We start from the raw sequence: 19,656 nt of genomic DNA, 5'->3' as shown, positions 1-19,656 counted from the left end.
ATCATTTGCATGGGCTTGCGGGGCGGGGGTGAGGAGAAATTTTGGTGTGTGTGAGAGAGAAGCGGGCAGACCTGGACACAGTCAGCAGGAAGAGCAACTCTACAGATCGCGTACTGGTAGCTGACTAATCTGGCTTTTCTTTCAGTAATCTTGCATTTCGGTTTCACTTAATGTTTTGAGTTGTAAGTTACCATTGGAGAGCATCAGAAATGGAGACTGTAAAGGGAGGGGTTGTGGGGCAGCGTACTCTGAACTGAGAAAGCATGGTATTTGGGTTGTTAATTATCAAAATATGTATCTTGCAGGAACCTCTCTTTGCTGCTAGAGTGATATATGATCTGTTATTCTTCTTCATGGTCATCATTATTGTCCTTAACCTGATTTTTGGTGTGATCATTGACACTTTTGCCGATTTAAGGAGTGAAAAACAGAAGAAAGAAGAAATTCTAAAAACTACTTGCTTTATTTGCGGTAAGTGTAGAAACACACTTAAGAATAAGGGGTTACTCTGTCAAAGTCAGAGGTAGCTGCAAGCTAGCAGGAAACAGGAGTCTTGAATTACTGGCTGTTCCTACCTCGTGTTCCTCGGCTAGTTGATGTTCTCGGGTACCACGTGCGTAGGAGCTCGGCAGTAGGAAAAGATCGGGAATGTATGCTCAGTATACCGTTTTTTCCTCAAATCCTTAGTTTGTATTTCTCCTCTGCTACAAAGAATAGTTTCCTACTGGAATGGGAGAGATTTTTATAAACAGTTGTTATTTCCAAGGGTGCAAAGCGTTGAGTGGTGCCTGTGAAAGTTGTTTTTCCCCATCAGTAGATTGGGAATTAAGCTGCCGAGCCTCTGAGGCCGGTGCAGTTAAGCGAGATGGTCATGCAGAGGTTGTGTAACACAGAGACTGGCAGAAGTAACCTTTGGAAGTTTGCTGCAAAGGAAATGGTGCATTTGGTATCATTTTAACTAAAAATAGGAGATGATTTATGAAATCCAACAAACCGACTGCGGTGTTTTTAACCAAAATCTTTCTGTTACGTTTAATAAGCATGAGCAGTACTTGTTCCGCCTTCTTCCCTCCTCTCACTACATCGTGGCCGTTTGTTAGAGAGTTTATCCCTGTTTTTCAGGGTTTGTTTGGAATGGTTGCAACTGCTAAGAAGTGCAGCAGGCTGTAGAAACAAGTTGTCCTCTTAGAGCTCATTTTCTGAGCACCAGTTTGTAACTGCTAAGGGTTATCTGTGTGTCGCTCTCATAGGTTTGGAAAGAGATAAGTTCGATAACAAGACAGTCACATTTGAAGAGCACATTAAAGAAGAGCACAATATGTGGCATTATTTATGCTTTATTGTGCTAGTGAAAGTAAAAGATTCAACAGAATACACAGGACCAGAGAGTTATGTGGCAGAAATGATCAAGGTGAGTTTGGACTTTTGTTTGCTCTCTTCCCCCCCACCCCCCACCCCCAATATTAGCGCAACCCACTGGCATATTTGGTAAATATAATGCTCTATACTTGACTTCTTTTGTAAGCAAAAACTTGGAGAAAGACTTCTACAGTAATAGGCTTAATCTGACGCCTTTCCTTTTAGAAGCATCTTCTAAAGATAATATACTTAAGATGTACTTGGCAAGATGACTCGATAAAAGACGTTGCGTCGATGGCAGCACATTGCAGCACTCTGCAAACGGGTGGTGCAGGCAGGGGCCCCCGCGGGAGCCGACGTGTGCTGCGGCACCGCAGTCACGCGGCGGTTTGCGGCCGCGCACCGGCAGTTCTCAGCCTCTGGACCTCTCCCGTGTGCGTGCCAAAGCGCGTGGCAGCGAGCAGCGACAGCTAGGTAGTCTCCATGGTTTTAGCTCCGGTCAAGGGAAGCTATTCTGTTTTGAAAACTGATGTTTAAGGGAGAATGTTTTCAGGCTGGTGGAAGTGTCTGAAGTATAACAAACAGGTTATAACCTATCCCAGTATAGGTATCTTAAAGGGACTTGCAGGATTTGTGGTCATATGTTTTTATCTTATTATTGTAAAAAACTAAAATTAATATCCACTCAGTTGTAAGGCCCTTTAGCAAGAGAATTAGAAGCCTCATTTCTGCCAAGCTGCAGGTTCAGAGCTCCTGGAGTTAGATCGTAAACCCCAGTGACTAATTTGTGTCTCTTCCGGATGGTTAGCAAAAGCAGTTTCCGATCTGTAAAATTTCAATTAGCTATTTCTTTATTTGCCTTCAGTCAAATAAATAGAGGAATACTGTTCTTATTTGTCTCTATCTTTCTTGCTACAGAGGTACAACCTACCTTCAAGCTGGCAATTTGTCGTGGCCTGGTCAGAATGTAAATCCCACCGAGATCTCTTAGAGGTTAAACATGTTACTTCGGGGTCACTAAAGTGTGTGTCCTAGTTCTGGATTTCTGCCTCTGTAATGAGGGCTTAAAGAAATCTTGTGAGCAGTCACCTGATAGAGGATTAGCACAGTGAGATAACTAAGTACATCACTGCTGCTTTCTGGTCTGATTATATTGCTCCCTTTATTTATCCCACCCCAGCAAGCGTTACTTCAGGGGGGAAGCACTCCACTCTTTAAAATGTTTCTGCTTGTAAAAGATGATTTTGTGTTGTGTTAAAACAAGGGGTTTTAAAACAAAAAAAAGTTTCCATTAGTAACCAATTTATTAACAAATTATTCTTTCAGATTAACAGTTCAAATTAGGTAAGAACCAAAAACCGGTCCCTGAATATGCTTGCAAGAAACACAAAAACTGGAGAACTTTTACCAGAGTTTCCATTCTTAGAAGTATCAGCAAAGGCTAGTTACTGTCTTGAATGGGAATATGGATAAATTCTGCATAGACCAAGCGTCTCACGCAGGTGTAATTTTATATAACTATGGTCTAGGTAGAGGTTTGGAGCGTGTCTTGTAGCTGGTGGGTTTTTGCATTTCATGAGCCAGTTTTCAGCTGAGAGCTAACAGCAAGGTCTTGCTGCCGTGCTGGTGAAAGCGTGGTGTAACCGTACGAACCGTGGAATAGGCACTAAATTTGCTTTGCACATCAGTGGCCTGTCACAAGCCGGCGCAGGCGTGACCGGAGCAGCTCAGGCTCCTGCCGTGGTAGTTCTCAGCAGCATTTTGCAGTCATCGTATTCCTTAGGACCGGTCTGGTAAAGCTTACCCTGAAACTCAGAGGCAATTTCTTTCCATCGTCCTTTAACATTTAAAACATTTGTTTCTAGCCTAGAAAATCTGAATGTAAAACATGATGAATATATTTCTCCACCAGACCTGTTTCAAATACTTCTGTAAGAGTCAGACATCTTTTTTTTTTTTTTTCTGCCTAAGGGGTATCTAGGAGTGACTTTGGGGCACGGTTTGTCTTTTATTCAAGCCTTCTGTCTTTGCCCCACGAATCGAGAAGGAGAGGCAAAAGGAAGGCCTTACATATGTCAGTGGCTCCAAAGGCTGAGATTCACCTGTTGGAGGCGATGGTTTATTTGGTGTTTGTAGAGCGGGCGAACAGGAACCTGTGGTTGCTCAATGTCCGCAGCTCCCAGCTTCTCCTGGAAAGCCTAATATGTCATGGTTCGGTTTAAAAGGGATTTTCTCCCCACATTTTCCGACTGAAGGTGGCACTCTAACATCTTCGATCGTGACAAAGATGGGGCATGTCTTTTCCCTGGGCTGTTAGGCGGTACCATTGCTCAGCTGCAAGTTAGACCCGTTTTTAGTAGTTGAGGGTAGGAAGCATAAAGTGCTCCAAACCCTACCGTGATGGCAGAGTACACCTGAAACGTGCTTCACCTTCGCTCTGACTCCCATCTTTAGAAAACTCTTGGATTTCGGTCAATAGTAAAAAAAAGTAATAGTAAAAAAAGGAAAACTTTTTTTAAATTTGCTTCTCCCATTTAGTATTTGTGGGTTGTTCCAACACCACAGGGCGTTACAGAAAACCCCAAACACTATGAATTTAGGATTATATTCACCATCAGCTTGAGAGTTGCATCCAGTGCTGCTCGTAGAGTGCTTTAAAGATACTTTAAGCACTCTGGTATCAGAAGAATCCTGGACAGCTTCACTGACGCCAGTTAGTGAATATTCAGAAGCTTTAAGAGTGATGTTGAATTTTGATGTTTCCTTGTCTAAAAATAATGTGTATAGAAAGGCAGTCTTGAGGCTGCCCACTGCACTGGAGATGACAGAGCTGAATCTTGCCCATAGAATTCATCTTGTAGCCTGCAGGAATGTGACCCAGCATAAAATGTAATTGTAGCCTCGAGAATCAATGATTAACTACAATCCTTTAGTGAATTTTTTATTTCTTCATGGATAGAAGCTCATTAAGTGAAAACACAGCATGCGGAAATAAGTCAGCAGTTAAACCTGGAAACAGAGCTGAAGGTGTAGAAGTGTTTTGAACACTGTAAGCCTGATCAAAACGAATATTAAAAAAACCAGTGATCTGACAAAATAAAATCTAATCTATTGTGGTTTAGTACTGATTTGTAACTTTACCTTCCGTAACGTTTTGCTGCTGCAAACAGGGGTCTGTTGGTGCTTGCAGTCTCAGGCTGGTTTTGCTCAAGCTCCCCCGCGTGGGAAGCCAGGCTGCAGTGGTCTTCCAGCTGCAAGTCCAGACTTTTGATAGGAGGCCTGGAATTCATCGCCAGCTCTTCCCCCTGTAAATAGGGATAGCGTTCACTTTCATCAGTACGGTGAGCGTGTGCCTGCTGTGATACATGATGTAAAACTTGGGATATCTTAATCGTAGCTGGGAATTGCTGGAGCAGTGCAAGGGGGGAAGTGGGATTGCTGGTTCTGTTTGATGTAGAAGCTGAGCTTGTGTACACGCCCGAGCAGCTGCGGTGAATCATCCGCTGTCCTGAAGTCCTCACCAGCACCGGCGAGGTTGATAACCTCACGGATTTCAGGAGACGGCAAACAGAAGCTTGGTATGAAGCAGCTCATCTTTGAAATGCATTCTTGAGCCGCCTCCTGGTATCTATTTAATAGCACAGAGAGCACTGTGGGATGTGAGAAAACATCTAGTGGTAATAGAGATGGTCTTTAATTCTTGGTGTTCCTAAAGGCCTCCTGATGACCTGACTTCTGTTCATCTGGCTAAATCACTGCAGATGTGCACTTAAGATAGCGAGGCTTCGAGATGGATCAATGTCTTTTGAAAAGTGTTTATCTGGAAAGTATGCTAATGGTGCTGCAGAGCTGGTACTCCAGCGCGTCCTGTGTTTCCCAGGAACAAAGGCGTACGGTTCAGCTGCTGTGTGGCTTTGTAGTCACCAGGGAAGATCAGGTGATGTCTGAATAATACCAGGTGTGTAGGAGGTGGGGGGCATCCACTTATCGTGTTGGCCAGACATTGACATCCCCACCCAAATGACTAATGTGAACTTGGTGCAACTCCCTACAGATTAGTTCATTTAAATGTCTTATCTACCCATCCTGTCTTGTGAATGTCTTCTGAAGTTTTCTGCGTTTGCCTGCAGTTACTGTGGCAGCCTCCCTAGCAGCAGCCCCAGCAGCACAGCTGTCACTGGAGTCTTGGCAATGGTCTGCTACAAACAGCTGTTTGCAGGCGTTTTTAATATGTAAGAATTCTTACTGTGAAGCTCGATACGTAGAAAACCACATCTATGGTTCAATTTTGTGTGCATTTGTAAGCCGCTGTGCATGCAGCTGCAGTGTGCTGTCACTTGCACGGCCGACTATTTGCATACGCAGCTCTTGCATACCCGAACGCGGGGATTTGCATATACACCTTCGCATCAACGTTTGATCGCTGTGGGTAAGAGCCGCATGGCTGTGAGTGCTTTAGTGCGCACAGATGTGCATATTAAAAAATAAAGGCTTGTTTGGAAAAGTTTTCTAGCACAAAGCTTCCTAACGAGCTCTTGCCATTTCCACAGATGTTTTTACACTAGTGTTGCACCAAGCAGGATACCTTTATTACATAAGGGAGGTAGAGAGGTGTAAGGGATTGCCCAAGCTCACGCGTCCAGATCGAGAGCGCAGGGGCCTGAATCTTCAACTGGATTGTGTTGTCATTTGAAAATGGCCCATTTCTGAATAGGGGTGATGATGCAGATATCCTCAGAGGAATTTGGAATGGGAATGAAGGCTAAAGATTTCCTTTTGTGCCTTAATTAACCTCTTCGTACAACATTGGAGATTTAAATATGCTATTGGCCTTTTTTCTTTTAGTCTTGAGCTACGTGCCGTACCATAACTGGAAAGTACTTCTTATTGCTGTTTTGAGCGTCCAGTGTAGCCTGTAACTTCTGCCAAGACATTTCCTCCCAGTTAAGCAAAGGCAAGGTTTCATCAGTGTCAGGCTTTTCAAATTGCACTCTTCCCGAAGTGCAAGTTTGACTTGAAACCTCTCTTAAGGAGTTGGACGCCCAGCCACGATTGTTGCTGTGCTCTGAAACACGGCAAAAGTGTGCGATTCAGTCTGCACGAGGCCCACGTGATGATGACGCGATGAAGCGTTACTGTGTCCCCAGGCTCCGCATCCCCCATGATGTGGTTGGCGACGGCCAAGGCTGGATTTGAACGGCAGTAGGAATACAGGTGGCAGGCCACGATGCTTCAAACCCAGAGCATTTCAAAAGGGGCGTAATGATTCCAGCATCAATGAAAGCTGTGTATAGAGTTGAAATTACAGCCTGAGTGAGTATGAGGAACTCGGTTACATTTGTGTGTAATTTGTACTTGAAAAATCCTGTACTTTGGGGCAAAACTGAATAGGAAAGATGCGTCATATCAATACCTACCAACCCAATTGCAGACGCAGAAGAGGACAGCCAGTACAAATAACTTGGATGCAGTTGCTTGGTTATAGATGAAGAAACTGGGGTTTCGGGGCTCCCAGTCGCAATGACACAGGGTGCAAGGCAGGGGGGGAGGAGGAGGAGGGCCGAGGAGGTCAGGGTCTGAACTGGAGCTGATAGTGCTTCATTTGGTGGTACCTTCCCCACAAGCTGCATCTTGAGATGCCTTACTGGAGTTAGCTAATATAATTAGAGGGTTAAACAATAAATAATAGCAGAGGCATAGAAGAGCCAAGAGGTGTGTTTGGCAGAAAGCCCTTGGCTGCTGGAAACACTGTGTCACAGGCACAGGTCCCGAGCTTTGCATTTAGATAGCGAAGCAACTTGTTCCACTCTTCAAATTGGTGTTAAGGTGCAAACCAGAAGCTGCATGGGGAGAAATGGTTGGTCAACCTCATCTTTCCCACACAGCATTAGTATGATCTTCCCTCCGGAGGTGTGCGAGCTGGTGTGCCCTGCAGCGTGCTGCAGAAAAAAACAACCCTGCTTGTTGCCGGCAATAACCTTAACGTGGCCAAGTTCTTGGTTTTCCCTGATAAACACCTGGGCTGGGCATATCCGTGCTGGGCGTGTCGGGTTAGCAATCCCAGAAAGAGTCGAGGGTTTCACTTTGGCCGAGCCTGCGGCAAGAAAAGGGCCTGGGCAGGTGAAAATGGCAGCAAAAGCTTCAGCCCAATTCTGTGTAATGGCTTGTTTGCCTAATGTGTTGGGATATGGATGGATCCCAAAGCAGCTTGCGGGGTGGGCGCCACGTCCTTGCTGCTGGGGCACCCTCGGCGCATGCCTGGGTGGGAACGGGGAAGGTTTCCAACTGGAAACCATCAAGGCTGACATGCTGGGGAAAATAAACCACTCGGTCTGCAAGAGTGGCCAGGACAAAAAAAGCCCCGTGGTGCCGTGTGTGCTGAGGAGGTGGCCCAGGGCCGGGGCGAGGTGGCCATCCCCTGAGCCGTCGCTGCCGCCTCCTCCAGCCCAGCGGTGCCGGGAGCCCGTGGCCCCGTGCCGTGGGGCGCTCCGGGCCGTGCCGGATGCGTTGTGCAAGAGTAGGTGGGTGACCACAGCCGTCGCCACCAGCAGCTGTTTGTTCAGCCTTTGCATGCTTAATTGTTTTGTCCTGCCCAGCTGATCGTGGTGTAACACGTCCTACTTAAAATGTAGATCCAAACAGCCAGAAGTAGGTTGCTGCAGAGAGGTGGCACTGTCCTTTCTGCAAGAGTAAGGAGATTGCCTTCAGGGGTTCCCACCGGGGCTGTCCGCCTCAGTCGCGTCAAGCTGGGTGATGCTTGGTGGGGTTACTTAATCACTGGTAAACACAACACTCTGCTCAAGTGGGTCACCCGCAGCAGAACTGTCACGGGGATGTACGGGGAGGGTCGTTTCATACGGGGAGGCGGTCGTCTTCCACTTTCGGAACTGGTGTCTGTCCTCCAGGGTCCCTGCTCTGCAGCCGTGCAAAAGCCACTCAGGTATTTCATCTATGGCAACAGTGAAAAATGAGATTTTTATGTGATTAGCCGTATAACATCAGCCTCCCGTTTAAAGACACTGTGGACGTGAGGGTTTGAAAATACTCTTGCTGTGGAGGGGGGGCACCGCCGAGTGCCGTTCTTCACGGAGAGGGGAGAAGCGCAGCTTGGTGTGGAAGAAGTGATGGTGAGCCCTTTGCAGAAGAGAGAACCTGACGTGGGGCTTTTTCCAGGAAGCACAAGAAAGAACCAAGAGGAGCTTCATCTCGCCACAAACAAATAAGAAAAATTAATTTTCAAAGTGCTTCGCAAAGCTGCCCATTAGCTCTGTGGGTATGATTTTCAATGACACAAGACAGAAACTGAAATTTGCTGCTGCTGCCTTCCCCTGCTAATTGACGGCTGCTGGGCAGCCTTCTGATGGCAGGCTCTAGGGGTTTATTTTCACGAGCTTCGAATTAGCCCTTCAGCACCCCATAAATATTAGGCGCAGGGGTAGCTGAGTAAATGGAGGCCCGGAAGAGGAGCGGTGACTTCCTCGGGGCAGCCGGCGGCGAGGACGAGCCCTGGTCCCCGCCGTTAGCGGCTGCCCCTTGCCCGAGGAGCGGAGCTAATGCATCTCTTGGCACGGCTCGCGCTGAGGTTGCCTCAGAAACCTTTCTTAGAATAAACTCTTTGGCAGAAGCAGGGAGGAGCGGGCGCTTCTCAGAATGAATTGCATCTGCATCATGCAGCACCGCTTCCTCTTTTTCAAATTTCCAATCGTGGATGGTCAGCATCGCCCCCATGTCTGAGATTTAATGGTATTTGCTTTACAAGAGGGACTTTTCCAACTTTACCTAGAAAAGAGCTAACCCGAAACCCAGCACTTGTGGTTAGCCAGCTTCCGTCAGTGGCTTTAGTCAGTTCGTCTGTTGAAGCAGGGGAAGCTGCGACTGTGACGGGAAGAGGGAGCTGACTGCACACCAGGATCCTGGTGCCTCCGCTTGCAGGAGGACCACAGCAGACAGTGCATAACTGCATTGGTATGCGAGGTGCCAGCAGCCGGGAGGGTGCGCAGCGGGACGAGGGACAGGCAGGGAAAGGGACCGCGGGGGAGCCTTCCCCTTCACGGCTCACTTAGTGCCTCTAAAAAAAAAAAAAAAAGCCTACCAAACCCCCAGTGAAAGATCTAAGGCTGTATCTTTAAAGGCACCCCGGTGTTCAGTTAAAGTTCAGCAGAAACTAGATCATCAAGATATAAATCTTTTATTCAACCTTGAATAGAAGCGCTCTGCAGAGGGAGCGCTGCTGGCAGGCGCGGGGCCGGGAGCCGGGCTGGCTGCCGCACGCCGGCCCAGCGGGCTTGTCAGCGACTGACCTTTCTGCATTCCTGCTTATTTCCGTTTTCACCGTCTCCGCTTGAGGCATCGTTATTTATTTATTTAAAAGAAAACACGCGCGCGCCCCCCCACGCCCCCCCGGGACAGGCGTTGGGGCTCAAGTCTGCATTTCAGCAGGCTGGGCACATCCAGGCTCTCGAGCTTCTCACCGCGGTGCCGGTGGAGGTTGTAGGAGCAGCCTGAAGGCTTCCCATGGAAGCCGGAGCGAAGGGGTGCAGGACCATGTGTGCAGGGAGGAGGAGGAGGAGGAGGTGTGCCCTGCGTGCTGGCAGCGTCCCTGCTGCTCTCTCCGGAGAGGTCCCAGCAGCCACGGTGGATCCCTGGTGCCCGTTTTACCCGCATCAATGTGGTTTTAGCTGCATGTCTGTCCCCACGGTTCCTCACCACAGGGTGTTTGCCCAAGCTGTTTGGGTGGACATCCCCTTATTTCTTGCTGGGTGGCAGCTGGATGCCTCCAGGTGAACTTTGGGTTTGAGTTGTGCCAACAAGCTACATGAAACGTGAACGGGAGTGCAGGGTCGGTCCAGCCCAGTGACGTGGGTCGGCAAAGTGATGCCTAGGTCCTTCCCTAAGTGCGTGCACGGAACATCTCCAGGTGCCCCTGTTAACTTTTACAGGTCGATCAGGACTAAGCAGGGATATTGCCAGTTCCAGGCTCCACAGGGATCCTATCCTCACAGCTCAGGAACCTGCCCAGGGGGCCATGAGCCTGGTCTCCTTTTCATCAGCCTTCTCCTTTCTCAGCTTGTGGAGTTCACGTGGAGCGGTTTTGGTTTTAATCTTTCACCATTGCCAGGAGAACTAGAGAGGCACTTTGTTGTTTGTTTTTTTGTTTTGTTTTTTTTTTAGAATAAAAGCCAAGATTCCCCATACTCAAGTGACTTTAAGAGCTGGGGCTTTCAGAAAACCAGTGAGTATGAAACTTCTGATGAGCCCGCGGAAGCTGGCAGTGCTCTAATGCTTGCTGGTTTGATTTTTACCATTCGAGACTGCCCGTCACCTTCCCTGCCTGTAACGATCAAGTTACAACCTCTGCAGCAGCTACAGCATTTGCTTATATTGCAAAGTAACAGTAGAAGAGGTTTGGGGTATTTGTTAATAAAATGTTGCAGGTAGGGAAAGGTTGGTGTTTCCAGGTCCTGCTGCTCCCCTTGTCCCCTCCAACCTTCACAAGGCTGGAGTGCTCTGGGGACGGGCTTGGGAAGCTCACCTCCTTGGGAACAAGTGAAATAACAGCATTTCCACAGCGACTGGGGAGGAGCTTCAGGGCTCTGCTCCTGCGTCTGGCGGGCACCTGAGGGACCAGGCAAACTGCGAATACAGATCGCGGTTTGGTCCAGCTTGCCTCGTCCCTGAAAACCTCTCGCCTGGGGGAGAGCGGGGAGGGGAACAGCAGTTGTTTTAGCTTTTCATGGGTGGGGAAGGGGAAGTGCTTGGGGGGGGCGGTGCTGGACCCGAGCACAAGTGATGAGCCTGCTCTCTCTTCCCTCACGAGGATCTCACTAGGGCTGGAAGAACACGGTGAAACGTTGCCTGTTACTACTATGAAATCTTAATTGTAGGACTGTCGCTTCCTAAAGTCCAAAATATTTTGGCACTTCTCTTGATAAAGGCATATTTTTTTTGTACATACATTTTTTTCTTTTATTAGCAGAAACCATCTGCCCTGTAAACAGAGATCAGGAGAAAAAAAGCCTTCCTGGCAGTTTTGCATCATGTGGGAATCCTGTGGTGTGCTGCATGGGAAAGGCCTGCTTTCTGCCTTTTAATCTCAGCAATAGTAAACTCCAAGCAGATCAGAAGCAACTAATTTAAGCTGATGAATCTTGGCATCACATCTGAATTGCAGAAAGGACGTGACTGTAAATCTCTGTAGCACACCCCTGATTTAAGCAGGATGGGTGCTCCTGGGAACGAGCAAGCATGGAGCGGGGTTCGAGTTAGAGATTTAGGCAGGGAATGGCAAAAAGCCAGAGAGAGTTTGCAGTGCCATAAAACTAAGCCGTAGGTTTGAGAGAGCCCAGCAAAGAGCCTGGCCTGCGAAGCGGGGCGAACTTTGGTCGCCGTTAATCAGTGATGTTGATCGATCTTTGGTTTGGGATACTGTTAATCCAGTAGGCTGGTCCGGTTTCATCTGGTCTGTTTAAAATATCACTAGTTGTTGCAGTGTCATCTCTGAGAGTGCACATGTCCTTATCTCATCCAGCGTTCGTTTAACTTCCATTTCAGAGAGTATCTCCAGCGTGGGAGGAGAACCAGACTAGATAGGAAACCAGTTCGGTGTTGAAATTTGAGGTGTCGAGATGTGGTGTGCACCCCTCCTCCTCTTTTGTGGCTTTCTATTCCGTTCCTGCTTTTATTTTTAACGTCACTGGCATGTACATGAGTGTATGTGTGAGCCTCTATGTACACAGTAACAAACCGGAGCATGTGTCCACTGAAGTTCCTGACTGTAACTTAAACACGGAATATTAGAGCATTCGTATGCCTGAACGAAAGCCTTATTATAAGGAAGTCATTATAACTTAATCAGTCCCACATTTTATCCTGAACCAGCCGGTCAGAATATGAATTTCCTTCTTTTTTTCTTTTTCATTAAAAAGGAAGTATTTCAACTACAAAAGTATTTCCAGGTAGAACATGGTTTCTTTCATAAGAAAGCACGGCCAAACTTCACTTGACTGAAAAACCAAACCAGCTTTATCAGCAGAAAACCTCCAACAAGCGCAAATTAGAAGACTTCTAGCGCTGGAAAATGCTTGTCCAGACATGAAAGCTGGCTGGGTCAGTGTCCAGTGTTCATGTGTGACACTGAAATGCACCTGAAAAAGAAATGGCTGGGGAGAGTGAGTTGCTGGAGAGGAGAAGCCAACAATAAGCAGCCTTAATTTTCAGTAGTTAGGTCTGAAGTGCCTTATTGCCTCTAGCCGGTAGTTTTGCAAACTTCCCAGTAAGATGCAAATGAAAATAACTACAGAGTTCGTGTAGCTGAGGAATGTCCCTGCATGGCGTTAGAGATCTGCCTGCACTCGGCCACTCGGCTGCAGGTTTTCATTTGGCAAACGCTAATTGTGAACTCTGTGTGATTCTCAGGAGAGAAACCTGGACTGGTTCCCCCGGATGCGGGCCATGTCGCTTGTGAGCAGCGACTCGGAAGGAGAGCAGAATGAGCTGAGGAACCTGCAGGAGAAGTTGGAGTCCACCATGAAGCTTGTGACCAACCTCTCTGGCCAGCTGTCCGAGCTTAAAGATCAGGTAAGGGAGAGCTGGCTGCGAATGCACGGCCACGTGCTGGTACGGGCAGGACAAAGGTCCTGTGAGCCTGTTGTACAGAGCGGTGGTTTACAGCTCCGTGGCTCCTGCAAACCCTGTGAAGGCCTTTTTCTAAAGCAACTCATGTTTAGGAAAGAAGTGAACGCACAAAATGTCCTTCCAAAGCCCTGTGCCCCAGCTGACCCGCCTGGCAGTGCCGACCGAACGGGTGCAGTCCAAGGTGGCCACCTCCACAAAGGGAAAACTTGCATTAAAAAAAAAAAAAATCAAAGCTGAAGTTAACATAAATCAGCCCTGGCTGGTGCAGGCAGCCTGTATCGTCGTCGTTGTTGTTGTTGTTGTTGTTGTTGTTACAGGTTTTAACCCTAAGACCTTAGCACGATCCTGTAAGTCAGAGGGTGTGATACTGATAGAAGTGCTCTGTTGCTGCGCGGACCTCAAAACCCACTGAGAAACTGGAGAAATACTTGAGTGGTTAGCTTGCACTGGCCGCCTCTGTGCTAACGCTGCGCTGCTAATGCAGATATCATTTGGCTACTGTCACGCTTCAGGCTGCAGCGCAGGCAGACGTACCCACAGAAATACTTTGCAGCACGTATTGCTGCTGCGTAACACCTGAATGCTGCATCGACCTCTGAGTATTTTTTCGGTGCAGTAGTTTTCTGTAGCAAGAGTTCGAGGGCTCGTGTTAACTTCTGGCTCGGCTGGGGGCTCTTGGGGGTCGTTCCCAGCCCAAACCCAGCAATGGCTTTGTGAAAGCCACGGTGGCAGCAGGGCTTTATTTCATGGTGTCCGTACGGATTACAGCTGAACTTGGAAGTAAAAGGGAAAATGCTGATGCCTGCCCTGGTGGGAGCCGTTTGTGGTGGCAAAGCGACTGGCTGCTTATCTTTATGGATTAATAACCTGAGCCAGATGGTTCAATTAGTTAAGTTTATACTGATATCGGCGCTGGATAAAAGTAATTGTTGACCTGCACACGATGGTGTCCCGGGGCGGTTGATGGAATCGCCCACGGCAGAAACGGCCGACAGATTGGGTTCGTTATCTCTTCGGCTGTGACCTGCCCACGGCACTGCACTTGGCACGACTCCCTCCAGTACTAATCGGATTCCTGCTTCCCATCTCTGCTCTGGCTCGGCCAGGTTTTTCTCTGTAAGCCAGTTATCTTCGTGGAGACATGAGTCTCTGGAAGCCAATATTGACCGAGATCCCGGCTCCCTGCCTTCCGATCACGCTCTGTGTTCCTGATGGGAGCCGGGCCCTTTTACCCGACACCCCACGGAGCACAAGGAAGGGATTAACGTAGGATTGGGAGCAGAAAACCTTGCTGCTTTTGGCTGTAATTAGTTTTCAGACAGTGTGCCATGGACCCCCTTGCTCTAGTTGGTTTTGAGGACGGAGGACGGAGGCAGTTGCTCTTTTGTCTGTGCTTGTATACTTGCCGGGTAGTGGTTTTGCTGTTTTGCCTGGAAACAATTATCTTGAAACATGTGTCTCACATCTCCTTGTTGAAGGGTCTGACTCAAAGTGGTCTGCAGTCACCAGGAGTCTTTCCATCGGCCGCAGCCAGCTCTGGATCAGAATGCATTTATTTCTGAAGCTTGCAGCCCTTGGCTGACCAACCACTAAAACCCCTTCTCGCTCTTTGTGAAAATAAGAATGAAGGATTTAGCTTTTAGAGAGCTATTTGACTGTAAAAGCAAAAGAGGAAACCAGCTTCATTAATGTTGTGATAGCTTTTAGGAATTCCCCTAAGTATCGTTACTGAGAGCCCTGCCTGACTTGCAGGATGCTCCAATTATGTGACAAAACCAGTATATCCCTCCTCCCGATCTGGAACTGTCTCCAGGAAAAGGAACTAACTCAGGGAACTTTTATTTGTGTTTCTTTTCTTGTAATTAAATAAAGGGAAAACCTCTCATTCATTTGCTTTTCAAGCTCGTTAGGTTTGTGGGGACTGTAATTGCTAGCAACTGAAATCCAGCATGCCTGCCTTCACAAAGAAGTGCGCAAGAGCCGTTAAAATCTCGATCGCTTAAATTCTGTGCAAAAAAAGGGTTACAACATAATTGTCAGCAACAGCAGGGGATTAGGTGTAATCACCCAGAAGCCCTTTCCAGCGCCGTCCTCCGATGCCTGCGGGCGTGAGGCATCTCCATTAGCTTCTCGCCGGGGCCGGTGCCCTCGCGGCAGCCGGGACCCCTGCCCTCCGTCACCACAAGCGTGACTCGCGGCTGGAGCGGCCGCTCGGGTCGGCTCTATCGAGCGGGCTGGCAGGCGCCGGCGCCGCCGGGATCCTGCTCGTGCACTTTGCACATGCCCCGCTCCTGTTCCTGGCATTAACTCCAACTCACCCGTGACCTTTGGAGCTAGGCAGCGTGGGTCTGAGGAGTTACGTGTGATTATCGGAGAGTCCAGCTAGGCTCAGGTGAACTTCAGGCCCCTTGGTTTCATTTTTTTAATCCCGCCAGCGTGACTCCAGTAGCTGCCAGCTCCCCTGCGGCACGTCGTGCGTAGCTTTTATTGCCTTTTAGGCCCAGGTGTACAGTCCCTGCAGCTGTAAAGCTTTTGGCAAGAGATTCGCTCTCCAGGTAAATGTGACAGAGATTAAAGTTGCTCCATCTTGCAGCCCTGTGCCCTCTAGACAAGCATTATGCGTCTTGCAGGATTAATAACGTTCTGCATCAACGTTGCAATTGCATTTCTCTGCTGCTTTATTCTTCCCCTTTTTTTTAAAAGGCGCATCTCCCGCGGACGCCTGCATCGGGGCGCACCATCCCTTTTCCTACACAGCGTGAAAAACCTCTGTTACACTCCCTTTTCATCGTTCTTTTTTTCCTTTCCATTTTTATTCCATGTGTCCTCCAAATCAGTTTATTGGCTGTGTGAAACCGTGGCTCTTAGTTTGCTCAGTGAAGCTGATTCGTGTAAATGGGCATTTTTAAAATGAAGTCCTCGTTGCCTCTTTGCATTTTCACCTTGTGGGTTAGAAGCAGTCAAAAAACAAAAAATTCCCCGCCGGTTCAGCAGAGCGGCGGCGTGTGTGTGCGTGTGTCTGAGAGCGGAGCGCAACGGGCAGACCCCTCTCCTCCTGCCCCCGCTGGCCTGCGAAGCGTTACAAGCCTTTTGTGGAAACTTCCAAAAGTGTGGTACAGAGGACTGGGAGGTGCGACCTGGCCTCGGGAGGCTGCGGTCATCTTCCTGGAAAGGTAAAATAACAGTTCTGCCTCCCCTTGGGTCAGGCCATGAGCAAGGCACTGGGCTGCACTCGAGTTTAATTATGGTTTCAAGAGGAATTACCGTATTTCGGTCCTTTCCCTAGCGGTTAAATGAGTGTAATTAGCTGGCCTGAGTGAAAGCAACGGTGCGCGCAGTGCTGTACGGCCCGCGGGACACGGAGGAGCCTTTTGGAGGTTGCCCAGAACTGCCCGTTTTGACCAATTCCTTTCCCCGCAATGAACTCCAGACCTGAGGTTGGCCCCAGCGCGCCCGGGGTACCCCGCGCCGGAGGCAGGAAGACTATTCACCATCGCCAAAACTGGAGTTTTTAAACAAACACACTCAAGTGCGTGTCACAAATGACCCGAACGTGTGAGCACGCTATCTCCCTTCTCCTGGAGCTACTTCCACAAGCAATTATGTCAGCTGACATCTGTCATTAAATATCCAAAAACTGAGAAAAATGAGATTGTGGACGTAGCTGTTACAGGAAAAGCATTGCAGGGAGCTTTGTTAATTCTCATAAAGAAAACTACTCTTAAACTGTATCTTAAGCTTGAATGAAAAATTACTTTGTCGGGCAGGTCAGCCGGATTCCCCAGTGCCGCGGGCCACGGCTGTGTGTTTGCACGTTGCTTTGAGGGTGCGGGGGCTCTCGGTGGAGCCCCGGGTGCCCGAGGAGCGGCGTTGGGCTCCCCTCGCCTCGGTGGTCCGGGGGCGAGGCGCTGTCCTGGCGTCCTCCTCGGCACGGCTGCTTTAAGCCATCCCACGTGTCGGCTCCTCCAAAGCCAAGACGTGGTCGCAGAGGGAGCGGCGGAGAGTGCGTGCAGGGATCCAGCTGTTCGCTGCTGGAGACCCTGCCCACGCCGGAGTTGCTCCTTACGTGGCGTGTCGGCTTATGCAAGTTGTCAGAAAACTCCCAAGGTTTGGGGGGGGGGGGGGGGAAATAGAGTGGAGAATTGGGTTGTGGCGGTTTTTCAGAATCAATAGTACAAAAAAAAAAAGATGGTCCGTTTTCAGGTCGTGATTGCACCGATCAGGAGAAACGTTATTTTTATCTGATGGGAACCGAGGATTTGGCTGTCTGGCAGTGAGGCGGTTAACCTCCCGTCCCTGCCTCGCGTCTCGGCTTTTGGCAGATGGAGAGGGATGTTGGCTCGCTCCTGACGAGAGCGGGAGCGCACGAGTCTATTCCAGCAAAGACAAGGGTATTCCCAGCCTGACTTGAGGGCTCGCCCCTTTTTTCCGCCCTCTGCGTCTCGTCTGCCTTGTACGTTGGACCGGTTACAAAGAATGTCTTAACGGGGGAAGTTTCTGCGAGCTGCTCTCCGCACTAGTTCGCGCTGGCCGCCTGGCTCCGTCCGTGCAAAACGGTAGCCCGCCGCACCAGCGAGTTCGTGGACGTCCCCCACCGGTGCACGGGACGGGGCAGCGGCTGCCTCTTTCCTCTGCCTGCGCCGGGCACAGCGGCCGGAGGAGCGTTATCTGTAGAAAGTGGGTTTCAGAGCACACGCTAACCACAAAAGGCAGCGCCGGGTCCTTCGGCGAGCTGACGCACAGGAAGCGTCTAGGCCTAATGAGCAAACTTTTTAATTTTCCAGATGACGGAGCAGAGGAAGCAGAAACAGCGCATCGGTCTCCTAGGACACCCTCCGCCCATGAATGTGAACCCGCAGCAACCGGCATAAGTCAGAAGGGTCGCTCGCCCCCCTCGCGACAGCACGAGTAATGCCGAGCCGGGGTTCGGACCCGACCACTGAGGCTGCTTCTGTCGACGTTCGGTTCATTTTGTAAATAACCTGTTTTTATACTGTATGTATATGACTGCTACTATATAAAGTTTTGGGCCTATGTATTGTAATTAGAACTGTTGGCACGGGCCGGAGGTTAAGCTTTTGTGCCAAAACTATCAAAATTGCCTTTTTCTTGGAAGGACTAAAGAGAGCACCTGAATTGCACTTGAAAAGAATATTTGACTATGTGACATGTATTTTGTATTTAAAAAGAAAAAAAAAATAGAATAGCTAGTATTTATGTTTTTATACAATTGTGCAATATGAATTATGCAATCACGATATATTTGTAACTCCTGAAGGTCCTAAAGGGAGTGCACATCTTTGAATCTGGTGTGTTAGTACAATGTAATAAATGGTATAAAATTACAGGTGTAAATGAGGCTGCTGCAAAATTGTGTTACTGGTGATTTTTCATACCCTCGGACATTTTTGTACCATGTGTGTAAATATCTTGCGATGCCATATCTGTTGCCTCTTCCTCCCAGAGATAGCCCTGGGAATCCGTGAGCTGTTAAATTGGTATCAATTAAAGCAAGACGTTACTCTGAAGCTTCCAAACGAGGAGAGCAGGAGGTATTTTTCAAGTGACTTTTTCAAAGTACTGAGGCTAGAAGGGCTCAGATACTAGGTTTTTTTAAATGCTAAGATTTCTTAAAGGGAACTTTTTATGCAAAACGAGGTTTGGGACGAGGATGCACTACCGGTGAGTCGGCGCAGTCTCCTGCGGGCGTTTCGTGCCACGACACCTAAAACCTATCCCGAGGCTGTCCAGGCTTTGCGTTCTCTGTGCGTAGGATCCTGTTCCTTCTCATTTTTCCATTAGAGACCTACGTGCCTGCTAAAGCTCTAGCAAACAGGCATCGCACCGACTGAAACACGACCTGTCCCGCTAGGAGTGTAGCTGAGCGCTGACACACGTAATGCTTGTGAGAGGGCCGCTGGTTTGAGGTTGGCCTGTCCCACCCCTTCCTCTCCCTCTCCCCCCTTCCATTTGGTCACTTTCCTTGGTTTCTGATTCTAGAGAGTATGAAGGGAAACTTCTTTCTTTTTCTCCTCCAATCCGTTGCATAGTTTTATACATGGACCTCATTTTACAAAAGCTAACTCCTCTGCAATACTGTCTACAAAGAAAAAAGAAAAGTTAAAAAAAGCTACAAACAGAGCTATGAAAATTTGTAAATGCATAAATGTAGGTATTTAAATAAATGACGCAAAATACTCTTGTTGTCAGAGGCTGCTGGTGGTTTGTCTCCCCGCTCCAAGGTGGCGTGTGGTTGTGTTTGCTGTCACGCTTGCCCAGGAAAGCCGAGCCTCGGGGGCCTTGCAGGTAAGGACGGTGCTTTTCCCAGCTCAGAGGTTGGGCTTTTAAGACCAGAGCGAGTCCTTCCTCCCCCGGCAGCGCGAGGCACCTGCCACCGCTCCAGGTTTGGATACTTCAGACTCTTCCCACTGATATTTAGGCCTGTCACCCTCAGACCGGAGTGTGTGCGAGTTACAAAAAGCCCGTCCAGCTCCAAGTATTGAGTGCGCAGGAGTGTTGCTGATTGTGTATTTGATCAAGAGGTAGCAGGAACTACCAGGTACAATTAATCATCTTTAATCTGGTACGTGCACACAAGTGTCTGAGAAGGGTGTGTCTCCCTACCACAGGTCATCACGAAATGTCAAAGCGAGTGCATCCGAG

At 48.6% G+C, this 19,656-nt stretch overlaps 1 protein-coding gene across 5 annotated transcripts in view; it reads left to right on the top strand.

Annotated features, from left to right (window-relative positions):
* The window catches only part of ITPR1 (inositol 1,4,5-trisphosphate receptor type 1), a 180,009-nt gene extending 160,819 nt beyond the window's left edge, over positions 1-19,190 (top strand). For all 5 annotated transcript variants that reach the window (XM_064453422.1, XM_064453424.1, XM_064453427.1 and 2 more), the window contains 4 exons: positions 306-471; positions 1,251-1,411; positions 12,775-12,936; positions 17,778-19,190. In XM_064453422.1, the coding sequence (XP_064309492.1) occupies positions 306-471; positions 1,251-1,411; positions 12,775-12,936; positions 17,778-17,864 (576 nt within the window). In that variant the 3' untranslated portion in view covers positions 17,865-19,190. The remainder of the gene's footprint in view (positions 1-305; positions 472-1,250; positions 1,412-12,774; positions 12,937-17,777) is intronic.
* The last annotated feature ends 466 nt before the right edge of the window (positions 19,191-19,656 follow it).

This window comes from Phalacrocorax carbo, chromosome 6, assembly GCF_963921805.1.
Source record: "Phalacrocorax carbo chromosome 6, bPhaCar2.1, whole genome shotgun sequence".
In the NCBI taxonomy this organism is placed as follows: Eukaryota; Metazoa; Chordata; class Aves; order Suliformes; family Phalacrocoracidae; genus Phalacrocorax; species Phalacrocorax carbo.
Note: the sequence above shows the minus strand (reverse complement) of the source record. Positions and strands in the feature narration are given on the sequence as shown.